Here is a 20,580-nt window from a genome sequence, read left to right on the forward strand (position 1 = left end):
TGCAGGACAGGGTGAGGTCACAGTGAATTACAGAGCAGGGAACATGAATGCTAACGTCTAGGTAGCTACCTACGGATCATCAGAACACCACGTCTCTAAGAAAGGAGATGTATTTTCAGTGTTCAGACATTCTCAATGGGGGGCTAGAGAGAAGGCTCAATGGTAAGAGCGCTTGTTGCTCTTGCAGAAGACCTGGCTTCCATCTCAGCAACCACATGGTGGTTCATGGCCGTCCATTAACTCCAGTTCTAGGGGATCTGATGTCCTCTTCTGACCTCACAAGCACAAAGCACACACATGGTGTGCATATATACATATACTCTGACACAGAATAAAATCTATAAATCTAATTTAAAAGTTAGATCTTGAATGGCCTTCATTGTGACCCCAACAGCAGAAAATATGCTGGTCCAAAAACTGACAGCACTTTACAGGCAGTGGGTTGTGACTCTCCGGAACAACGCCCTCCCCTGAGCAAAGGCCACAGTCCCTTCATTTTTTGCCCCACTCGCTCCTCACCCCAGCACCCCAAGCCAGATGCCCCAGGGGAGCAGTTCGGCAGCACTCTGCACAGGCCAGGATAGTGCAACCCAGGTTCCCAATCAGTTCCACCCAGGGGAGGTCCATCTCCCAGAATCCTCCCGGCTTCCAAGTCTTTGTCAAGCTGTGCCCAAGGAGCCTGCCTTCACTCACTTCTCACTCCTGAGGTTTTGAAACAGTTATAGTCACAACTCTGGGTCCCATGCATCAAGAAGACATTTTGATTTTAAGTTAATACTCTCTCCATGGCTCTTGGCACCAACTGGTTCCCCAGACTGCCATCACCCTCCTCATATGATGATCAAACTAGTTGTTCGGGTTCAGAGGGACAAGACGAACTTTTTTTTTTCAGTAATACAGCTTTCTTTGATGACAATTATTTTGACAGCATGGCTTTACTACTATTGCTCATGGCAAATGTATCTTATTTATTTTTGAGACAGGGTCAATAGGCTAGACTAGCACTTTTGAGTCTCGTGTGTCAGCCTCCTTAGTGCTGGAATCACAGACACATGCTACTTTACCAAGCTGAGACTTTTAAGTCAGAATACACAGCTGTGGTGGAGCGGCTTAGAAACTCAGTCGCACAGATAGGCATGGTGGCATGGACCTTTAATCCCAGAAGGAGTTCTGTGAGTTCTAAGCCAGACAGAGCTACAGGATGTAAGACGAATCTTAAAAGGTCTTATTAATAAAACAAACCCGGAGCCAGGTATTGGGGTGAACACTGAAAGATCAGAGAAACAGAACAAGCCACATCCAATCTCACCTTGCCAATTCCTCAGCTGATCTTGTTTCCTCAAACTGGAAGCCTCTGTGTTCTCATCTGAATGGATCTCAGCTGAACTACTGCTAAAAGCTAAAAGCTTAACCCACCTAGTTCCTGGTCCTCACGCCTTATATACTTTTCTGCTTCCTGCCATCACTTCCTGGGATTAAAGGCGTGTGTCACCATGCCTGGCTGTTTCCAGGGTGGCTTTGAACTCACAGAGATCCAGGCGGATCTCTACCTCCAGAATGCTAGGATTAAAGGCGTGTGCTACCACTGCCAAAACCTATGTTTAATATAGTGGCTGTTCTGTCTCTGACCCCCAGATTGGTTTATTGGGATGCACAATATATCAACCACAATAGGACCCTGTTTGAAAAAGAAAAGAAAGAAACATAACCTAGCCACAATTTATAATCTCATTTTTACAGTGGGAAAAAATGTGTTCTAAATGACTTTTTTTTTGTTTTGTTTTTTTTTGTTTTATTTTGTTTTTCGAGACAGGGTTTCTCTGTGTAGCTTTGTGCCTTTCCTGGATCTCGCTTTGGAGACCAGGCTGGCCTCGAACTCACAGAGATCCACCTGCCTCTGCCTCCTGAGTGCTGGGATTAAAGGCGTGCACCACCACCGCCCGGCCTAAATGACTTTTATGATACAATTAGATCGGAAGGTGCAAATAATACAAAGAAACAAATATAAAAAGATGCCCTCCGAGGCTGGTCCACCTGCGGCTTACACAAGCATCTAGATTACAGAAAGACAGATAAGGAGCTACAGTGAATTTAATTCCAGATGGTATCTCTCTGCTGTCACCAGGCTCCAAAGTCCTAATGCAACCCAATGGCAAATAGTCACAAGTAGTTTCAAATCTTCCATATCATTATTTCATTAAGGTAAATGGCTGAGAACTGACCCCATCATGATAAAGCGCTTTTACATTTTAAAAGAATAAATGAATATTCATAGCATTTGCAGTTGGGCAAAAAGGAATTCTAAAAAGAGCCCATTTACAAAGAATGTAGTGGAGTGCTTGTGTGTGTGTGTGTGTGTGTGTGTGTGTGTGTGTGTGTGTGTGTGAAGGGGGGGCTATCAAGATCCAGATATTAAGTATGTTTTTCTAGCTTCCACTATTCATTCATAATTTGTATTCTTTCAGGCAAGTAATTTCAAATATTTTCAAAATCTATTAATAAATTAACAATGGCTAGAATAGAGCCCCTTTATAAAAAGTTGTGTGTGTGTGTGTGTGTGTGTGTGTGTGTGTGTGTGTGTGTAGGTCAGGGTATAACTTTCTGGAGTTGGTCCTCTCCTTCCACCGTGGGGTTCCAGGCACAGACCCTGAGTCATCACTTAGCGACTGTGGACTGAGCTATGTCGCCAGTCCTAGAACAGAGCCCTTCACCCCCCTCACTTAGCTCTCTTTAAGTGGGGTGGCCAATCAGCCACCCCATCCGAGCCTGAGCCATGGTCAAGTCTATCTGATACTAGGTTGGCTTCCCCTCCAGCCTCTTGGGTCACTCTAATCCCTAAAAGGCTACAGCCACCTAATTGGGGGGAACCACAGTGGCTCCCTAATTGGTTCCCTTCATTCATCAGCCACACAGAAACCAAAATTACATGTCAAATATGCCTATCCAAGCACACTGCACCCTACTAAGAACCATTTCTTGTTCCATAGGGCTCAGGAGCAAGGCCACACTCTTGGGTCGAGTCCAAACTTGTGCCCCGACCAGTGCAGTTACGTTTCCTAACACAGCCATTCTCGCTTCCTGCAGGCCCAGCTCCACATTCAGTAAACCCGTGTCGTCCCTCAGTTAGAATGGGGCTTTCCAGAAGAATTTCCACTCCCTTCAGGTCTCAGCAGGAACAGAAGGCCTCCTTGCCTCTGAGGATGGAGCCAGGGCTCCTTCTGCAGGATTCCAGAGCACGCCTCCCCTGCCCTGCCCCTGTCTCAGCCCTGATTCTATTATTTGATTAGTTGCCCTTCTAGGCAGACTCACTTGAAGGGAAAGACTTCTTCAGTCTTCTCCCGGCTTCTTTTTCCCTTGTGGAAACCAGGCCTCTCTGTGCTGACCAGGCTCGCTTTGAACTCCGAGGCTCCAGAGATCCTCCTGCTTTACCCAGGACCCTCAGAGCAGCTGTCTCATTGTTACCCATGACTAGCTCTTTGTCTGGGACATCATAAGTATCCAAGAGACATTCGTGGTGTCTATGCTTCTGAGCCTCTATTCTTTAATGAACACACACACACACACACACACACACACACACACACACACACACACCATATTTCATGCCTGAGGAAGCCAGTCACAACTTCGAGCTCATTAAGCAGCCACCATATACTGTCTGAAAGCATTCTGGTGTGTTCCTCTCATAATTGTTGATAAAATTCAAAAATGTTTGGTATCATTCGTATGTGAAGATCACATTAGCCACCATCCCCAATCCTGTGTCAAACAGTAGTTTATAATGAAATAAAAATTAACTTTAACCCATCTCTCCAAAAAAAAAATCACATTACTTAAATTCTAGTAATGCAATTAAAACACACACAGATGAGAGACCCCGCCCTTAAATGTCCTTTCTACAAGGCTGGGGTAGGGGGCCGACATGCTGCACTATCCAAATGCTCCAAGCACCTGCCATGTGCATGCTTCCACGTACCCCAGCCCAGCTGGCTCCAGCTTAAGAAATCTTCTTGATGAGAATCACTGGATGGACATAAGGCAAAAATATCATTTGCAAAGACAAGCAGGACCATGAGCTCAAGTCTCGGCAAGACTGCATTCTCTACACACAGCACCTCATACTTTTCAAAGCACTTCTGTATTCATGTTTGTTCTGCACTCCCCCAAAGAAAGTTGTGTCACCCCATTGTCCCCACCACCCGACAGTGGGGGAAGGTGAAGCCACACACCAAGTTCGTGGTTCAAGGTCACAAAGTCAGTGAGTACAGAAACAGAAGCCAAATCTGATGTCCTGACTCCCAGGAGTCTGTACGGTTCCTAGGCAACATGCGTGTTTGGACCCGAGTGTTCCACTTCTCAGGGAAGGAAGGAACATGTTACAGGGATGGTAGTCACATCGGCATTAATGGAAACCCTTTCTGCTCCCTCCTCTTTCCCCCTCCTTTCCAGCCTACAGAAGTGGAAAGTCCAGGAAGAACGGAGGGAGCTATGGTCATCAAAATAGGGACGAGAACCCACGCCCCTTTCCGTTCCCGCTAAACCTCAAGGCTGAATTTCTCTACAAAATCACCAATGCCGCTTTTCCAGGCAGCTGCACCTGAGCCAGAGGCCTCACAGGCCACAGCTGTTCATCCTCACCTCTCAGGGCAGGAAGGTGATACGCTTGGTTCATGTACCTTACTCAGGGCCAAGGCTCTGTCTGCCTTTCCCCCTCTCTCACCGGTGTGTTCAAAGGGAGCCAAACTTCTCCAAGTTTGCCAGGAAAATCAACAGAATCCCCACTTTCCTGCAAGTACACCTAGCCTAAAGTCCAAAATGTGAAAAGAGAATCCAGAGTTGGTTTTAAAGTAATATGATACCCTTAATCAACCAGCATTTTAGAGTGCTTTTAATAAAACAAGCCATGGAGTTCAAGACCATACGGCTTGATAACTAAAACGTAGAATTTCAGGGAAGAAGCCACAGACCATGAAGTAGCTCCCAGGCAGGAAACACTCTAGGCCAGGGCAGAGCAGTTCCTAAGAGAAAGAGGCAACTTTCCACAACTAAATGTGGAGTATCTAAAGAGGCCTTGTACACATATTGCACATACACGTGACCAAAGGAAATAATCAAGTTGTACAAAGGTTTCTACACACACACACACACACACACACACACACACACACACACACACACACACACACACGTTTTTACAGCATTACCAGTAACAGGGATGAAACAGAATCAACCTAGCCACAGAGGAGGGGTTAAATAAATTATAGCATGGTCATGAGACCTCATGCTAGAAACACCAGCCCTCAGACTCCAAATGAATATTTAAACCAAGTGGAGTCACCTAGCATACATAGAAGGTGGGAAAATGCTACATTTTTTCCCTAAAGCACACACACAGAAAACAGATGAAAAGGAACATGTACACAGTAAGAAACACACCAAGATGGTGAGCATCAAAAAGTTGTATTCTGTATTTGAAGTTTGTCTTTTGTGGCTGTCAGTTTTGGGGACAAGTTCTTACTGTGTTGCCCTGGTTACACAGAACTCCCTATGTAGATAGGGAGTGGGAACCGGCGGGGGTGGGGGTGGGGCAGAACTCAGAGGCCCGCCCACCTGCCTCTACCTCCCAAGTGCTGGGATTGAAGACTCCATGCCACCACATCCAGCCTTTCCTTCTTTATAATAAAAAGAAGGCTGTCTGAAAGGGAATGTAAGTAACACATGCAATTTTTAACAGGGATCTTCAAAAACCACACTTTGCCACTAGTTTATGATGCCTATTCCAATTTTTTTAATTGAGAAAAAAATATATAAGCATTTATCTTTATAAGAGTTCTAAAGCATACATACCAGTGATGTTGAATAAATTCATTGTACAACCGCCACTGGGATCAATTTCCAGAAAATTTTTTTAACTTCTCATATTGAAATTCCACACTGTACCCACCAAGCAGTTCCAATCCCATCTCCCCTGGCCAGCAGTGTACACCTTATCTCTATGACTGTGGCTATGGTAGTTATCTCTTATTAGTGGTATCATACAGCTATTTTTGCGTTTGGCATATTTCACCTAACGTAATGTAACACACATAATTTTCTTTATTGTTAAGCCTGGATAATAGTCTATATATATATATATATATATATATATATATATGTCTACTTTATATTCATTTTTAAAATACATTTCAAACTTAAGCTATATTTTGAAATGATGATAAATATTTTCATAAAGAAGTGGCTCCAGAGGTTGTCATTTAGGGACTGAATACATATGTCATTTGTTTGAGCAGTTACAGAGACCAATACACAAATCAGAACAGCAGCTGCCTCCAGTGGAGGTGGTCCCAGGGGCACCAGGGCACTTTCTGAGCTGATAAGATGGTTCTGTATCTTGATGGGTGTAGATTATGCACAAGCATGCATTTGCCCTTTGTCAAATTGCATGGAGTTATATGGTTAGGAGCTGTAGATTTTGTGTGCGTGTAAATTACATGTCACTTTTTAAAAGAGGAAAACATTCTCCCCTGCCCCTCTGAAAGAAGATACAAAATAAGAATTTCTGAAGAACCAAATGGATTCTGCAGTTCAGCCACTGATGCTCATCTTCACTTTGGGGACCGTCAGTGGGTCACTAGCCCCCTTAAGTTTCAGCCCAGGCTTCTTTGTCTTCACTGTGTAAGCCCCACTTTGCCTAGGAAAGTCTGTTAAATACACTGTGGCTGAGTACCTACGCTGTCACCACGCCTGTCCAGGCTGATGAGTGGTGTGGTGCATAGCACTCCTCCGCCGGGGGGGAGTGGGGGAGCAGAAATGAGGTGTGCCTGGTTTCAGGTCAGGCTCAAGGACAGGTATTCCAGGTGATGCAATGCTGAGTCTGAGGCCGTCACCCAACCCAAGAAGAAGGCCTCTGGAAGGACCTAAGACAACATGAGGTGAGCTCTGAAGTGAGGAGAACAAGGTCTTGGCCCTTACCAGGCTGGCTGCAAGCTATTACTGTGCCATTGAACGTGGCTAAAACCATGAAGTGGTGGGTGTTACCTCTTTCCTCTTAACCATGGCTACACGCCTCGACTCTGTGCAGTATGTCTCCATAAATGACAAGTGTAGACCACACCTAGCCACGATGACTTTCCTGTTAAACTACTTGAACCACTCCTAAGTCCCAACTTTTTTTTTTCAATTTGCTATGTAAATTCTCCTCCATACTGCCTGACCCAGGGGCTGACAGTCAAAGCTTATTTACACCAAAGAGCAAACTTCTATTTTAAAGAGTCTTGGAAACACAAAACAGGAGTACCTAAGTCCAAAAGCAAACCAGAAAAGGACAATCAGGACTTCACATGTTTCCCTGGCTCATTGTTCTAGTTTAGAAAAGAAGGCAGGGGACAAGGGAGAACTTGCCGCTACACGGGCACTATCACTTGAGTGGAAGACGCACTAAGGCCAGCTCTCCCAGGGAATGGCTCCCGTGGATACCAGAACCTGAAACCTCAGGACAAAAATACTCTTCTTTGGGTCCCTCAAAATAACCAATGTCACTCCTCACACCGTCAACACTATAATCACAACACTGAATTCCACCCTCCCATGCGAGTCTCCTCTTGCTTCTAGGGAACATCTATCATCAGAAATCCTGTTTTCTGGAGGTTATAATTCCAACTTAGTGTCCTAAAGGGTCCCAGCTTCATTTTTCTAGCTACTTTTGGGACTTCCAATCCAGGATTCCCACTTTTTACATCCACCTCCACCCCCAAACACCTCCTTAGGTCTCCACCTGTATCTCAGCCAGGGTGTGGTGGTAGCCAATGGCTAGGCATGGTGTGTAGATGGAGCCTCACAATGCCTGTGCTCTGTGATAAGGAGTCCCACCCTTTGTCAGCCCATGGGACAGTGAAATCAGTCCATGCTGGTGAGTAGACTACTGAACAGGACCCAAGATGTCACAACCAATGAAAATCTCACCAACCTTATTTTATCAATAAGAATTATCAATAATATCAACCAATATTATCCCATGGAAATATTATTAAAACTGAGAGCTGAGTGGAATGGAGCATGCCTGTGATAGCAGCACCAAGGGAGGCAGAGAACCTGTGAATTCCAGGACAGCATGCCTGAAATCCTGTCTCAAAACAAACAAAAGCAATGGAAAGCCTGTGAACAAAAATCTAAAAACCAGTAAAGGCCCGCTAAGACCTAAGTTACACGGGATATACAGCTCTTCTTAGGGGTAGAACTGTCAACTTCCCTTCAAGGACCCTGCACCAGTTCCTGATCTAGATACACAGGCTGTTAAGGGAAATCCTCGTCCGGGAATAAATAACCCCTTTGCTCTAACAAATAGTTATTTTTCTCCTCAGGACGGATTTCAAAATCACGATTGGAATGAAGAAGCCGCCACATCCAGTGGTAAAGGGAAACCATGGTGTTACTGGATTGTGACAACTCTTAAATGTCACCAGTCCTTTGAATTTCAACTGTTCTCATAGCACCACTGTGGAATCTGGTGGTTGTCCTTGGAACAGAATGATCCCGGAGCTTTGGGAGTGGCAAAAACAAATCACACCAAACCTAGGTTTGCAAGGCTTGGTTGGTCTGAGGCCTGCTCATCTCCCCATCTGGTCACCTGTCCTGACTTCTGGAGACCAGGGCTGTCTACTTGGACAAGAGCATCTGGAGAGAAGAGGCAAGGGCCTGCCTCATCTTCATGACAGCGATATACAAACATCTTGTGGTTGCTTTGCCGGCACCAGATTAACGCTCAGCTGCAATTACCCAGGCTGCTTGTGTGGCATGGGCTGGAGTAAACTGTGCCAGCCAATCCAACAGCCCAGCCTACTCTGACTGCAAAGGTGTTTCCTATGGATTTTCTTTTATTTATTTTATTATAGTGTGTGTGTGTGTGTGTGTGTGTGTGTGTGTGTGTGTGTGTGCACAAACCACATTGTGCGTATGGAAGCTAGAGGACAACTTGCAGGAGTTGGGTCTCTCCTTCCACCATATAGATCCAGGAGAGCAAACTCTGGTTGTCAGACTTGGTAGCAGGCACCTTTACCTGATGAGCCATCTAGCCACTCCGAGTGTATTTTTTTCTTTTTCTTTTTTTTTTTTCATTTTTCTTTATTAAGAAATTTTCTACTCACTCTACATACCAGGGCTCGTGTATTTTCTTAAACCACCTAAGCAATTTGAGGGTAGGAACTCTATCAAATATAACAATGCTTTCTTATCTTATAAGATCACTTCAGTGAATATTCGAGGCTAATAGCTGTAAATGAGAGAAAACACACAATGTATGTCTTTCTGTGTCTGGGTTCTCTCCCTCAGAATGACTATTTCCAGATCTATCATTCATTTACCTGAGAATTTAATAATTTTGGTTTCCTTAACAGCTGAATAATACTACATTTTGTAAGGGTACCATGCTTTCACTTTCCATCAGTTGATGGACATCTAGGCTATTTCTACTTAATGGCTACTGTGATTAGAGGAGCAATGAATATGGATGAGCAGTTGTCTCTGGAGTAGATGACCATAGGGATAGAGCTGGATCATGTAATACATCTGCTTTTATCTTTTTGAGGAACCTCCCCATTGATTTCCACAGTGGCTGAACCAGTTTGTACCCCCACCAGCAGTAAGTGTTCTTCTTTTTCCACACCCGCACCAGCCTTTGTGATCATTTGTTTTACAGATCCTAGCCATTCTGATTGGGATCAGATGAAATCTCAAAGCAGTTTTAATCTCATTTCCCTAATAGCTAGGGATGCTGAGTATTTTTTTTTTTAAGTTTGCCAGTCATTTGTATTTTGTGTCAAGAACTCTGTGTTCACTTCCATACCTTGTTTTAAAATTGGGTTGTTTGCTTCCTCGATGCTCAAGTCTTTTAAGTTGTTTGTATACTCTAGATACCGACCCTCTGTTCAGATGTATAGCTGGTCAAAACATTTTTCCCATACTACAGACTGCCTCATCTCTTGAACCATGATGTCCTTTGCTGTATGTAAGCATTTCCTGAGGATCCATTTATTAACTGTTGGGGTTACTACTTGTAGTTTTGGGGCCCTTCTCAGAATCTTCAGGCATATGTATTGCATTCAAAATACCCACAAAGTTCAGGAAGTAACTAAGGAGTCATATGGGAGATCTCAAGAAGGACGGACAGAACAGGTGGTATAAAGGGTTGAAAGGGATAGAGGTACAAGAAGGGTTTATTAGAGAGGCAGATAGAAGGGTAGAGTAGAAAATGGAATAGGGAGAGGGTTAACTAACATTAAAGACATTTCACAAAAGTCTACCACTACAGAAGTTTCCTAATATATACACATATGTCGAGTTTAAATGGAGTTATACTAATGGGGCAACAATACTCCTTCCAGACACCACAGAATAATAAATAAAGAGAATAGTGTTAGGTTTGGTTACCTCCCTTGCAGTTGTGAGTCAGCATGGTCCCACAGACTCTCAAACATTATAGACTACTGCCAGTGCCTTTGTTATCCTTTTAAGACGCTATCCTTTTAAGATACCATAAACATGTCATCGAACATGGAGAAATCAAGCTGGTGCTCACCAGGAAACTTTATTCCTACTGGCTAGCCTTCACAGTACTGGAAGGTGCTATTCACACTATTGGGGTGGAGAAAACAAATTACCAATCTTACCCAGTTGTGAACCCTATGAGTTGCATCAATGACCAACCTGGCAAGATATGCCCACTGGTGGAATAGTGGTGTGAATGTCATGGGAGTAACCAACCACTTTCCCATTGGATTTACATCGCACTCCACAAGATAAAACCCATACTTGACACCATTATCAGGCCAAGAACCTCTGTCTACATAAGTATAGGTACTAGGGGAGAACCTATTGCTATTACTCTGTTAAATATACATAGTATATTATACTGACTCTTAATGACTTATGGTTATACCTTTAGATTAGGGCATCTTTCAACCATAATCAGAAAAGCTTTCTTTTGCAGTAGTTGGTGGTTAATACAAAGACCCAAAACTGATCAACGTGCAGAAGATAAGAGGCTATGGAGTATTCGACTCTAAACGATACATCTACATTACACTCCTTCTCTCAGGGCTCAGGAAGAGGGGACAGAAAGAGTGTAAGAGTCTGAGGTGATGGATGATTAGAAGGAAACAATGTTTTCTGGATACAGCAGGGCAATTGCACATAAGAAATCAATGTCATTAAAAGACAGTGTACCCAAGATCTGCGAGGGCTCAGGCCAGACAAAATTCTAGCATGGAGAGGGGAGGTACTGCCAGTTGATAGCTGCTGAGAGAGAGAGAGAAAGTCAGTGTCTTTAAGAATGCAATCCATGGTGGTTTGACGGCTCTTCGGTGGGATGCCACACATCCAAGAGTATACAAAGAGCACAAACTTCACTTAATGGGTCTAAATACTTAAAAAAAAAAAGACACAAAGTTGGGTGAGTAGGGATGGAATGATGTATCTAGGAGGCGTGGAGGGAGGGATAAATACAATTAAAATACCTTGTTTGAAACTCTGAAAGAACCAAAAATGTAAAGGACAAAAAAAAAATTACATCATTGACAATGACTGTAGATCTCTCTACAAGAGAAACGAAATGAACAAAAGAAACCATGTCACTAGCAGCTACTAGAGGCTACCAAAGTTATTTATTCTTTATTTTGCCTGGCAGTCTAATGAATTTTGGTTTCCTGGACACAGATCAGACCCAAGGCAGAAAATTTAAAAGCAACCTCAACAAGCTGGTTATTTTAATTGCATTTTGTCACTGTTATTAAAGAGGTTGGGTAGGCACACTGCATAAACGTCAGTCACCAACTCTCTGGTGAAAGACAATGAAAGCACATACATGACCTACAATAAAAATTTCTTTTTTAATTCAAGCTCTATCACACATCCAAGGGTCTCCAAAGCTCATAGGAATAGTGCCCACACATGGCTCAGGACTGGGCAAAGTCAATTCCTATTGCTTTGTGTGACATTGTGGAGTATTTTGAGCAACACAGTTATGGCCAGCCTTATTACCTAGCACAAGACAGACATGCACAGGGTGCCAAAAATGTTGCACTATGTTTTGCAAACTATATTTCATAAGGTAGAGAAATACACAATATGGACAGATGTTGTTTAATGAGATTAGTTTTCATATTTAAAAAAAAGAAAAGATTTTGTTCTTAAAAGGCCAAGCTTCAGTTGTTAAGAAAATTCACTGCTGTGAGTCACTTGTATCCAGGTAACACTGAAGAAAGTAGGCCTTTATTTAATCTCCAGGGTGACTAACAGAGCCAGAGGACTCATGAGAACACCTGATATATATCTTTTTTAAAACATGAAGATATCCCCAGGTCTCTCTGGCATGGTATACTGGGAATTTTACAGGGTTTATTGTCTCCAGCTTAATATGACAGTGAAGGAGTTACATATCCACCCAGGATCTCTTTCCCTCCCACTACACCATGACCACCTCCATCACCCCAAACCAAACAAGGAAGAGTAGAAAGAAATGAAAACCAAATTATTTATCATTCATATACAGCTGAGTGTGCCCCATCTCACAAGTATTCCCATATTATAAATGACATTACACTATACACCACCAAATCACTTTTAAGAACTTGATCCCATCCTGGAAAGAGGTGTAGATATGATCTGCATGTATGAAGGACAGGCTTGGAAAGAAGCAAACTGACAAAGTACCATTTCAGCTGCTCATCAAACCACCTCAATAAACAAAGGACCACAGACCAACCAACCACAGGATTAGACCTTTGCACCTCTCCAAACAACCTGCTTTCCCAGGTAACCTAAAGAGAAGTACTTTAAGGCAGATGCACTACTGAGGAGAATTGGAAGCACAGGAGAGAAGTCACACAGAGCACTAAGGAGGTCACACTGTCCTTGACTAAATATGGACTGTAAGAAAAGCATGACCTCATTTTCTATGTAAGAATGACACACTGAAATAGGCTCAGAAGCATGCCAGGCATAGAGCCCAGGGCGTCAGACAAAGCACAGTATGCAGTTGTTAACAGTGAGATGTCCATCGAAACTTTACTTTGCCAAAGAACAAACAATAGGGTAATGTACAGCAAAGAGACATAAAACATGTTCATAAGTCAAATGAAATTACTATGCTGCCATTTAAAGCCACACTTAAACACTTGTAGTTCTTTTGTTTGCTTAGTTGGTTGGGCTTTTCTTTTCTTTCTTTTTATCATATTATTATTATTATTATTATTATTATTATTATTATTATTATTTTGGTGGAATGGGGGTGGTAGTGTTGAGGATTGAAGCCAGGGCCTTTGAGCATTCTTTTTTTTTTTTTTTTTTTTTTTTTTACCTTTGAGCATTCTATACAAGTAGTCTACCCCTAAGATACATCCCTAGGCCCATAAGTACTTTAAAATTATTTGGGGAAAATGCTTCGGTGTCCTATGAAACATTACACACACACACACACACACACACACACACACACACACACACATACACACACTCACACTCTCCTCTCTCAAGTAGGTTAAAAAAACTAGTTGTCAAGAGACGTCCAAATCATTAAAATTTTCTCTTCATAGTGGAATTATAAAAATACCTTCCTCCCTAGCCCTGCTTTTCAGTTTTTACCAAACTTTAACAACTAGCATACTTTATGTTTTAAGACAGGTACTCATTATGTGGCCTGGGCTTCTTGAGTGCTGGGATTCTAGTCATGCCCTATAGAGCTCAGCCATATGTTACTTTTATAAACAAAAAAATAATTACATTGAAATTTATCCTACCAATACGGAATAGATAAGGGGTAAAGTGTCTCTCCTACTACCACTTAGAAACTTAGCTTGGGATTGACACTTGTGTTTTTCAGCACTTCGACGGTGTTCCCACAGGTACAGACAGATACTCTGATCATGACATCAGGAAATCCTCCTAGGAGGTCCCTGAATGGCTCAGAGACCCTGAATGAAGAAAGAGTCCTTTCCAAGTGAGACTTCTGCCCCACACTAATACTCACCCTTTTTGTCCCTACACCTCTTGGTCTATGGAAAACTTTGTTTTGTGGAGGAAGGAAGATGTATTTTAGAAGGGAAGAACACTTACTAACTTTTTCTCTGGCCCTTCCAGTCTCCCCTCCTCCATCTATGACACTGATAATTCAAGACACCCCTAACTTAGAAGTCTAATTCTAGGCTTTCTAGATTACAAAGGACCTCCTTAAGAAAGGCTAGGCTGGGGCTGAAGACATGGATCAGCAGTACACAATGCACACTGCTGTTCCAGATGACGGTTCCTAACATCTGTGTCAGGTGACTCACAATGTGAGATGACCACATTAAACTCTACCAAACTCAGTGACTCCTTTAGAGCCATTGGAAATACCTGCTTGGCCTAACAGCACATACCTCTAGTCTCAGAGCTTAGGAGGCTGAGGCATGAGAATCAAGAGTTCAAGTCTAGTCTGGATTACATAGCAAACTCCTGTCCTTGGTGGGGGTAGGTATCTACCTAGTGTCAGAATGAGGACAATCTGGCACTGGGTAGAATAAATTTCATCTTGGGAACAACTGCAACGTTCTTTATTCAAGTTGCCCTTAACGTTTTAAGTGCTATTAAGTACCTTTTGAAATAGTTATTTATTCTATATAACTTGATGTGCCAGCTGGGTTTTATGTCAACTTGGCACCAGCTACAGTCAACTGAGAGGAGGGAGCCTCAGTTGAGAAACTGCCTCTATAAGATCTAACTGTAGGCAAGACTGTTGGGCATTTTCTTAGTGATTGATGTGGGATGGGCCAGCCCATGGTGGGTGGAGCCACCCCTGTACTGGTGGTCCCGGGTTCTATAAGAAAGTAGGCTGAGCAAACTGGGATGAGCAAGTCAGGAAGCAGTACTCTTCCATGGCCTCTGCATCAGCTCCTGCCTCTAGGTTCCTGCCCATTTTGAGCTCCTGCCCTGACTTCCTTCCATGATAGACTATGATGTAGATGTGAACACCAAATAAACCCTTTCTTCCCCAACTTCCTTTTGGTTATGGTGTTTCATCATAGCAATAGAAACCCTAAGACACTTGGTGAACTTGGCTTCAAGAAAATTAGGGACTCTGTACTGGTGATCAAATAGACATTCAGGTAGCATAAAAAAAGAAATATGCTGAATTCCACAAAGCTGTCCTTTGACCTCCACATGTGTGCCATGGTATACATTCACACACATGTGTATCTACACACACACACACACACACACACACACACACACACACACACACACAATCTACTAATAAATAAAATTCTAAAATAAAACATACCCTAGCCTTTGGCTTCTTTCCTTAGCAATGGACAGTGTTCTACAGTAAAGGCTGGTTTCAACAGCTTCTTATTCTTTCTCCTCCAAAGACTAAGCCAATCTTACTAGAATTAAACATTGTTTCCACTGAATTATCTGAATGATCATCTCTTCTAACACAGATTTCCAGGTTCCAATTTCCCTTTCCTGGGAGAGCACTCTTTCATAATTTTCCTTTATCTATGGAGACTTTCAAGTTCAAACTATGGGAGCTAGCCAGATGGCTCAGATGGTAAAGGTGCTCGCTGCCAGGCCTGACAAACTGAGTTCAGTCCCTGGGACCCACATGATGGAGGAGAGAACCTAACCTTCCACAAGTCGTTCTCTGACTTTCACAGGGTAGTTTGTGAAGTGCTTGCTCTCTCTCTCTCTCTCTCTCTCCCTTCGCTCCCCTCTGTCCCCCCCGTGTGTGTGTGTGTGTGTGTGTGTGTGTGTGTATGCACACTCGCACATGCGTTCTCACTAAATCAATAAATCAATGAATAAACAAATAAAAATTTAAATTAAAAAAATAAATAAAAATTTAAATAAATAAATAAATAAATAAATAAAACAAAACAAAAAAAAAGGTTCAAAATATGACAGCTAAGGTTCAATTTAGGCCTAGGATGAGATCTGGAAAGCTAGGACTTACTTCTAAATTTCCTAGAAACCTGGGAAATCAATTATCACTGTGCAGCCTGGAGTGGAGGAGGGTGACCATCGGAGCCAGCAAAGGCCAAGGTGGGGGTAGACCTGAGGTTCAGGTCTACCATTTACTATCTGTGTATTTCTTGGGCATGAGATTGACCATGCCTAGGCCTCCCATTCATCCCTCAAATAGAACATGCATAAATACAACATGATATTTTAAGCATGTACTTGATAGTCAGTGAATGGAAGTGATGGATACTTAAATGATCAAGCAGCAACAAGGAGGCTAAAAAGACAATTCTCTCTCTAAATTATCAAAAGTCGTTTCCGTGAAAATAGATACTTTAATATATATGTATATTTTAATGTAAGACTGTCAAATGTTTTTAATGTGATGATAGATCGGTTTGTGGGTATTGTTTATTTGTTTTGTTTGTTTTGAGACAGGGTCACACTGTGTGTGTAGCCCTGGTTGACCTGGAACCCTTCCTGTAGCCCAGGTTGGCCTTGAACTCAGAGATCCACTTGCCTCTGCCTCCCTAGTGCTGGGATTAAAGGCCTGAGCCTCCAGGCCCAGTTGATAATACCTTTGTAATTGTTAGATTACTCCACTGTATTGCCTCCCTAACAAGCCATAAAATGACAGAGAAGTCCATACTGTTCCTGCAGAGAATCAGGAAGCTAGGAATAGATTTACAGGTCTCCTGCTGGACACCCTACAACACACATGCTCTGAGACCCTCATGTGATTCCTCTATGTGATTAGTGATGTGCAGTATCCAAACTTTTCAGTGGAACCTAAATTTCCACTCTGAAAGTTCTACCACAGTCTCTGAGGAAATCACTAACTGATGTTTATAATTATAAACAAAACCTACCCAAGAAACATTTGAAATGCTTTCCCTAGTCTTTTGTTCTCGCAAGTAAGAGACTTAAAAGCTGATCAGATGTTTTGATAAACGCGCATTTCTTACTTCAAGGCATGTGAGGCTGATACTTCATTTCCTTGTGCTTCTGTACCGCCTCTTCACCTTCGCATATGAACCTTCATTCCCCACGGAGAGGTGGACTACACCTGCCTACCCAGTGACTGTGGAGAACTCCTCACTCCCGCCTCCATCCCCAAACACAGGATCCCCATAATGAACAAAAGGGCATTTATCCCACTGCTTTGAAGCATGGTGGAGGAGAGAAAAGAGCCCATTTGCAAAAGTGGGTCTATCTTAGACTTTTGAAAAAGATGCAGCTCCGGTCCTCAAATCCTCTCCCAGGCTTTAGGATGTAACTGCTTCCGCCTGGAAGCCCTGCAAAAAAAACCAGTTCCTACAGGCAAAGTGTGGGGTACCCGTGCCTCACAGCCGCTGGAGAGCCTGCCGCACCAGATTGGCAATGACGCCACATGGAGATAATATGAAAAGAAACAAGGACGAGAAGACAGCACCAGATATGTGCTCCTGTTCTTTACTGGTCCAAGAGCGTGGTAGAAAAAGAAAGAAAGGAAACAGAAATCCTAAAGTAGAGATAGTCAGTGGTCCGCTAAGCAAGGCACCTTCAGGACAGCCCTAAACCTTATTCTAGGCTACAAGCGAGGATGCAAAAATTGGAAGTACGTGGAAAATCAACTTGGAGACACGGTAAGGCAAATTCTTCCACCATCACTACCACCACCAACCGAGTGCAAGTAAAAACACCAGCACTCAATGCTACTAAAAACTACATGGAGTTCGGGCCCGAGGTTTACATAATCACAAATTACATAATACTCATCCCGAGCACGAAACCCCCTTCTATAGGTGATGCTCCCCATCATCCCGTCGCTTGCCATTTTCCAGAGAAAGCTGGAAAAGTCTCCAGTATCTGCGGAGGTAGAGAACGGGGTGCTGCAAAAGTCACCCTCGGCAAGCTGCAAAGCCATGTCAAACGTTCCAGGGTAAAGGGGGCTCGGAGCAGGTGACTCCCCTCCTCCCGCATCCCTCCCGGGCCGCCGGGGCGTTCAAGGCCGAGGCCGGGCGAGCGGGACGCACCGGGCGCCGCCGGGCTTACCTGCTCCCCGAAGTCGATGGCTATGTTGGTGATGCCGAGGGGCACCAAGAACCGGATCAGGGGCCAGTAGTGCGTGAGCGCCGGGAATTTCACCATAGTCCCCGCCGTGGGCTGACCCCACACTCATCTGCCGCCGCGAGGGCACTGTGCTGGGAGGCGCGCGGAGCGCGGCGCGGGGACGGAGGCCGCGGCCGGCGGGGCCTGGGGCGGCGGCTGCTGGCGGCGACGGCGCCCTCTCCAAGCGCGGCTGCTCTAGCAGGAGAGCCGCAAGCTCAAGTCCATCCCCGCTGCCCTCCCACACAACAAAGATCTGCCGGGGAGAAAGAGAGGAGGGACAGGGACGACCGCGGCGGCGGCGGCGGCGGCGGCAGCGGCAGCAGAAGCTTCTGCTGACAGCGGCTCCATTATAAGCGCTCTGGGCCCGGAAATAAATAAATAACCGCGCGCACGAGGCGCCTCCGCCGCCCGCCGCCGCCGCCGCCGCCGCCGCCGCGCGGAGGAAATCAGGGGCGGGCGGAGGCGCGACACCGCTTGGCGACCCGGGAGGGGGCCGGCCCGGCGCCGCCTCCCCGCCCCGCTGCGTGCGGCCCGGCCACCGGGGGCGCTGCGCTCGCACAAGCCGCCTGGGTCCTCTGCCCGCGTCGGACCCCGGCGCTAACCTCGGCCGGCCGGGCGCACGGAGCGTGGAGGCGAGCCGGGACTCCCGGCTGCACCGGCTGGGTGACCCGGCACTGACGGCCCCGCGCTGTCCCTGGAGGGCCCGGGAAGGCAGAGTTGGGAACGGGGCGCAGAGCTCCGGGGTCAACCGGGCTGGGAAGGCCCCGGTGTGTCCTGGCGGCCTCAAGAATGGCAGGCAGGTGTTTTAGATGGGGATGCTGCTGCCTCAGAAGGACAGAAGGAAGGTTTTGCACAATGAGTTTCTCCCAAGGGGTTTCCAGGGACGACGGAGATCTGTGGCCCCTGGGGAAAATACACCGGGTGGCAGGGACTGACTGGATGCCCGGTAGGCTCCCGAGCTAGGGTTCTGGGATGCTCCATACTGGCCTCCAGTTTTTGCTAGCAATGTGCAACTATTTATTCATGTAAAGCCAACTGGTAAATCTGCCTTTAAATTAGAAAGAAAAAGAAAAAAGAAAGAAAAGAAAATGTGTTCGGCCGTGTTATAATATCCCCCTAGTGATTCCCTGATAAATTAGTTGCTGTGCTGAGACTCTTACCTAAAACTGAACGGCTTGACAAAGCTAGCATCACCCGGCATCCCAACACGGAGTACGAAAAAAAGGGTCCAAGGCAGTGAAGGCAGAAGGATTCACAGCAGGGCGGGGCTGGCCTTGTGGGCATGTGACATGTACAGTCACAAGAAGCTCGGCTCACAGCAAGGCCTGTGCTCGCTTTGGCACTCCTAAGCTCTTGCCTTCTTTACATTTTGTCATTAATATGTATTTTTCAACTTTACTATTTTATGTGTATGGATGTGTTTTGCCTGCATGTGTGTCTGTGCACCATATGCGTGTCCCGCGCCCACAGAGGCCGGAAGAGGGCGTTGGCTCTCCCGGATTACAGAAGTTTGTGAGCCGCCCTGTGGGTGGTGGGAATGGAACCAGGGCCCTCTGGAAGAGCAGCCAGTGCTCTTAACTGCTGAGCCATCTCTTTCTTCAGACCCTGGTCTTGCCCTCTTGATATTATTAATTTCTGAACAAGGGGCCTTGGGTTTTCACTCTGTAGCAGTTAAATTAGGCAGTTTGTTCTGCTTGTGCCTGCATATGCATCTTTTCAAATAAGCATAATGAAATAAAGTGGTGTATTATTTAAAACAGTGAGCTATTTTGTGCTTAGGAATGAACCCATTCCCTTATCTCTATAAGGCTTGTGTTAATACTGCATTTGAAGCTGAGGCAGAGGCAGGAGGATTGCTGTAAGGACAAGGCCCAGTCTGGGCTGCATAATGAGTTCCAAGCCTGCTAGGACTATATAGGGAGACCTTGCCTCTGAAAACTAGTTAAATACACAATAGAGAGATTGAGACATTAACTTTCTGATGCAGATATTTCCAACTCTATTGAAAGTATTAAATATTTCCATATTTGATGCCTTATGTCCCCTTCAGTTCTACACACTCTGAATGAGGCCTGCAAAAAGTAGGAAACCGATTTACCTGCAGCTCCATGTAACCCCCAATTACATCATGTGTAATTAAAACAAAACTTTGGTAATTGTTCATTGCGTTTGATATGCCAAACAGCTACCTTTAAAGGAGATTTCCCAGCAAAACAGGAAGATCTTGTGTACAGGACTCTCCTCAGAAGCAATTCCTGAAAGGCATGTTTCTGTGTAGTCAGCTATTAAGTTAAGCGGACAAAAAGGGAACGGGTTATTTAAAGAAATCCACTGAGAAAGGCTTCTGTTCTAAAGCAAATATGGTCTGGTGGTTTACCCATTCTGTTAGTCTAGTTTTTGAAAAGCTCATTTCAATTAAAGTGGTCTAATTGTGTTGACCTCTGTCTGGGGTGTGAATTGATGAGGTCCTCGATCAATGTTCCTAAAGGCCAGTTTGCA

General features: G+C 44.6%; 1 protein-coding gene across 1 annotated transcript in view; it reads right to left on the bottom strand.

Moving 5' to 3' along the window:
* Positions 1-18,222, bottom strand: part of Ankh (ANKH inorganic pyrophosphate transport regulator) — a 139,323-nt gene extending 121,101 nt beyond the window's left edge. Inside the window, 1 exon segment of the mRNA XM_059276191.1 lies at positions 18,025-18,222. Coding sequence (XP_059132174.1) covers positions 18,025-18,120 — 96 coding nt within the window. The 5' untranslated portion in view covers positions 18,121-18,222.
* Between the last annotated feature and the right edge of the window lie 2,358 nt (positions 18,223-20,580).

The sequence above is a fragment of the Peromyscus eremicus genome, chromosome 11 (assembly GCF_949786415.1).
Source record: "Peromyscus eremicus chromosome 11, PerEre_H2_v1, whole genome shotgun sequence".
NCBI classification, from domain to species: domain Eukaryota; kingdom Metazoa; phylum Chordata; class Mammalia; order Rodentia; family Cricetidae; genus Peromyscus; species Peromyscus eremicus.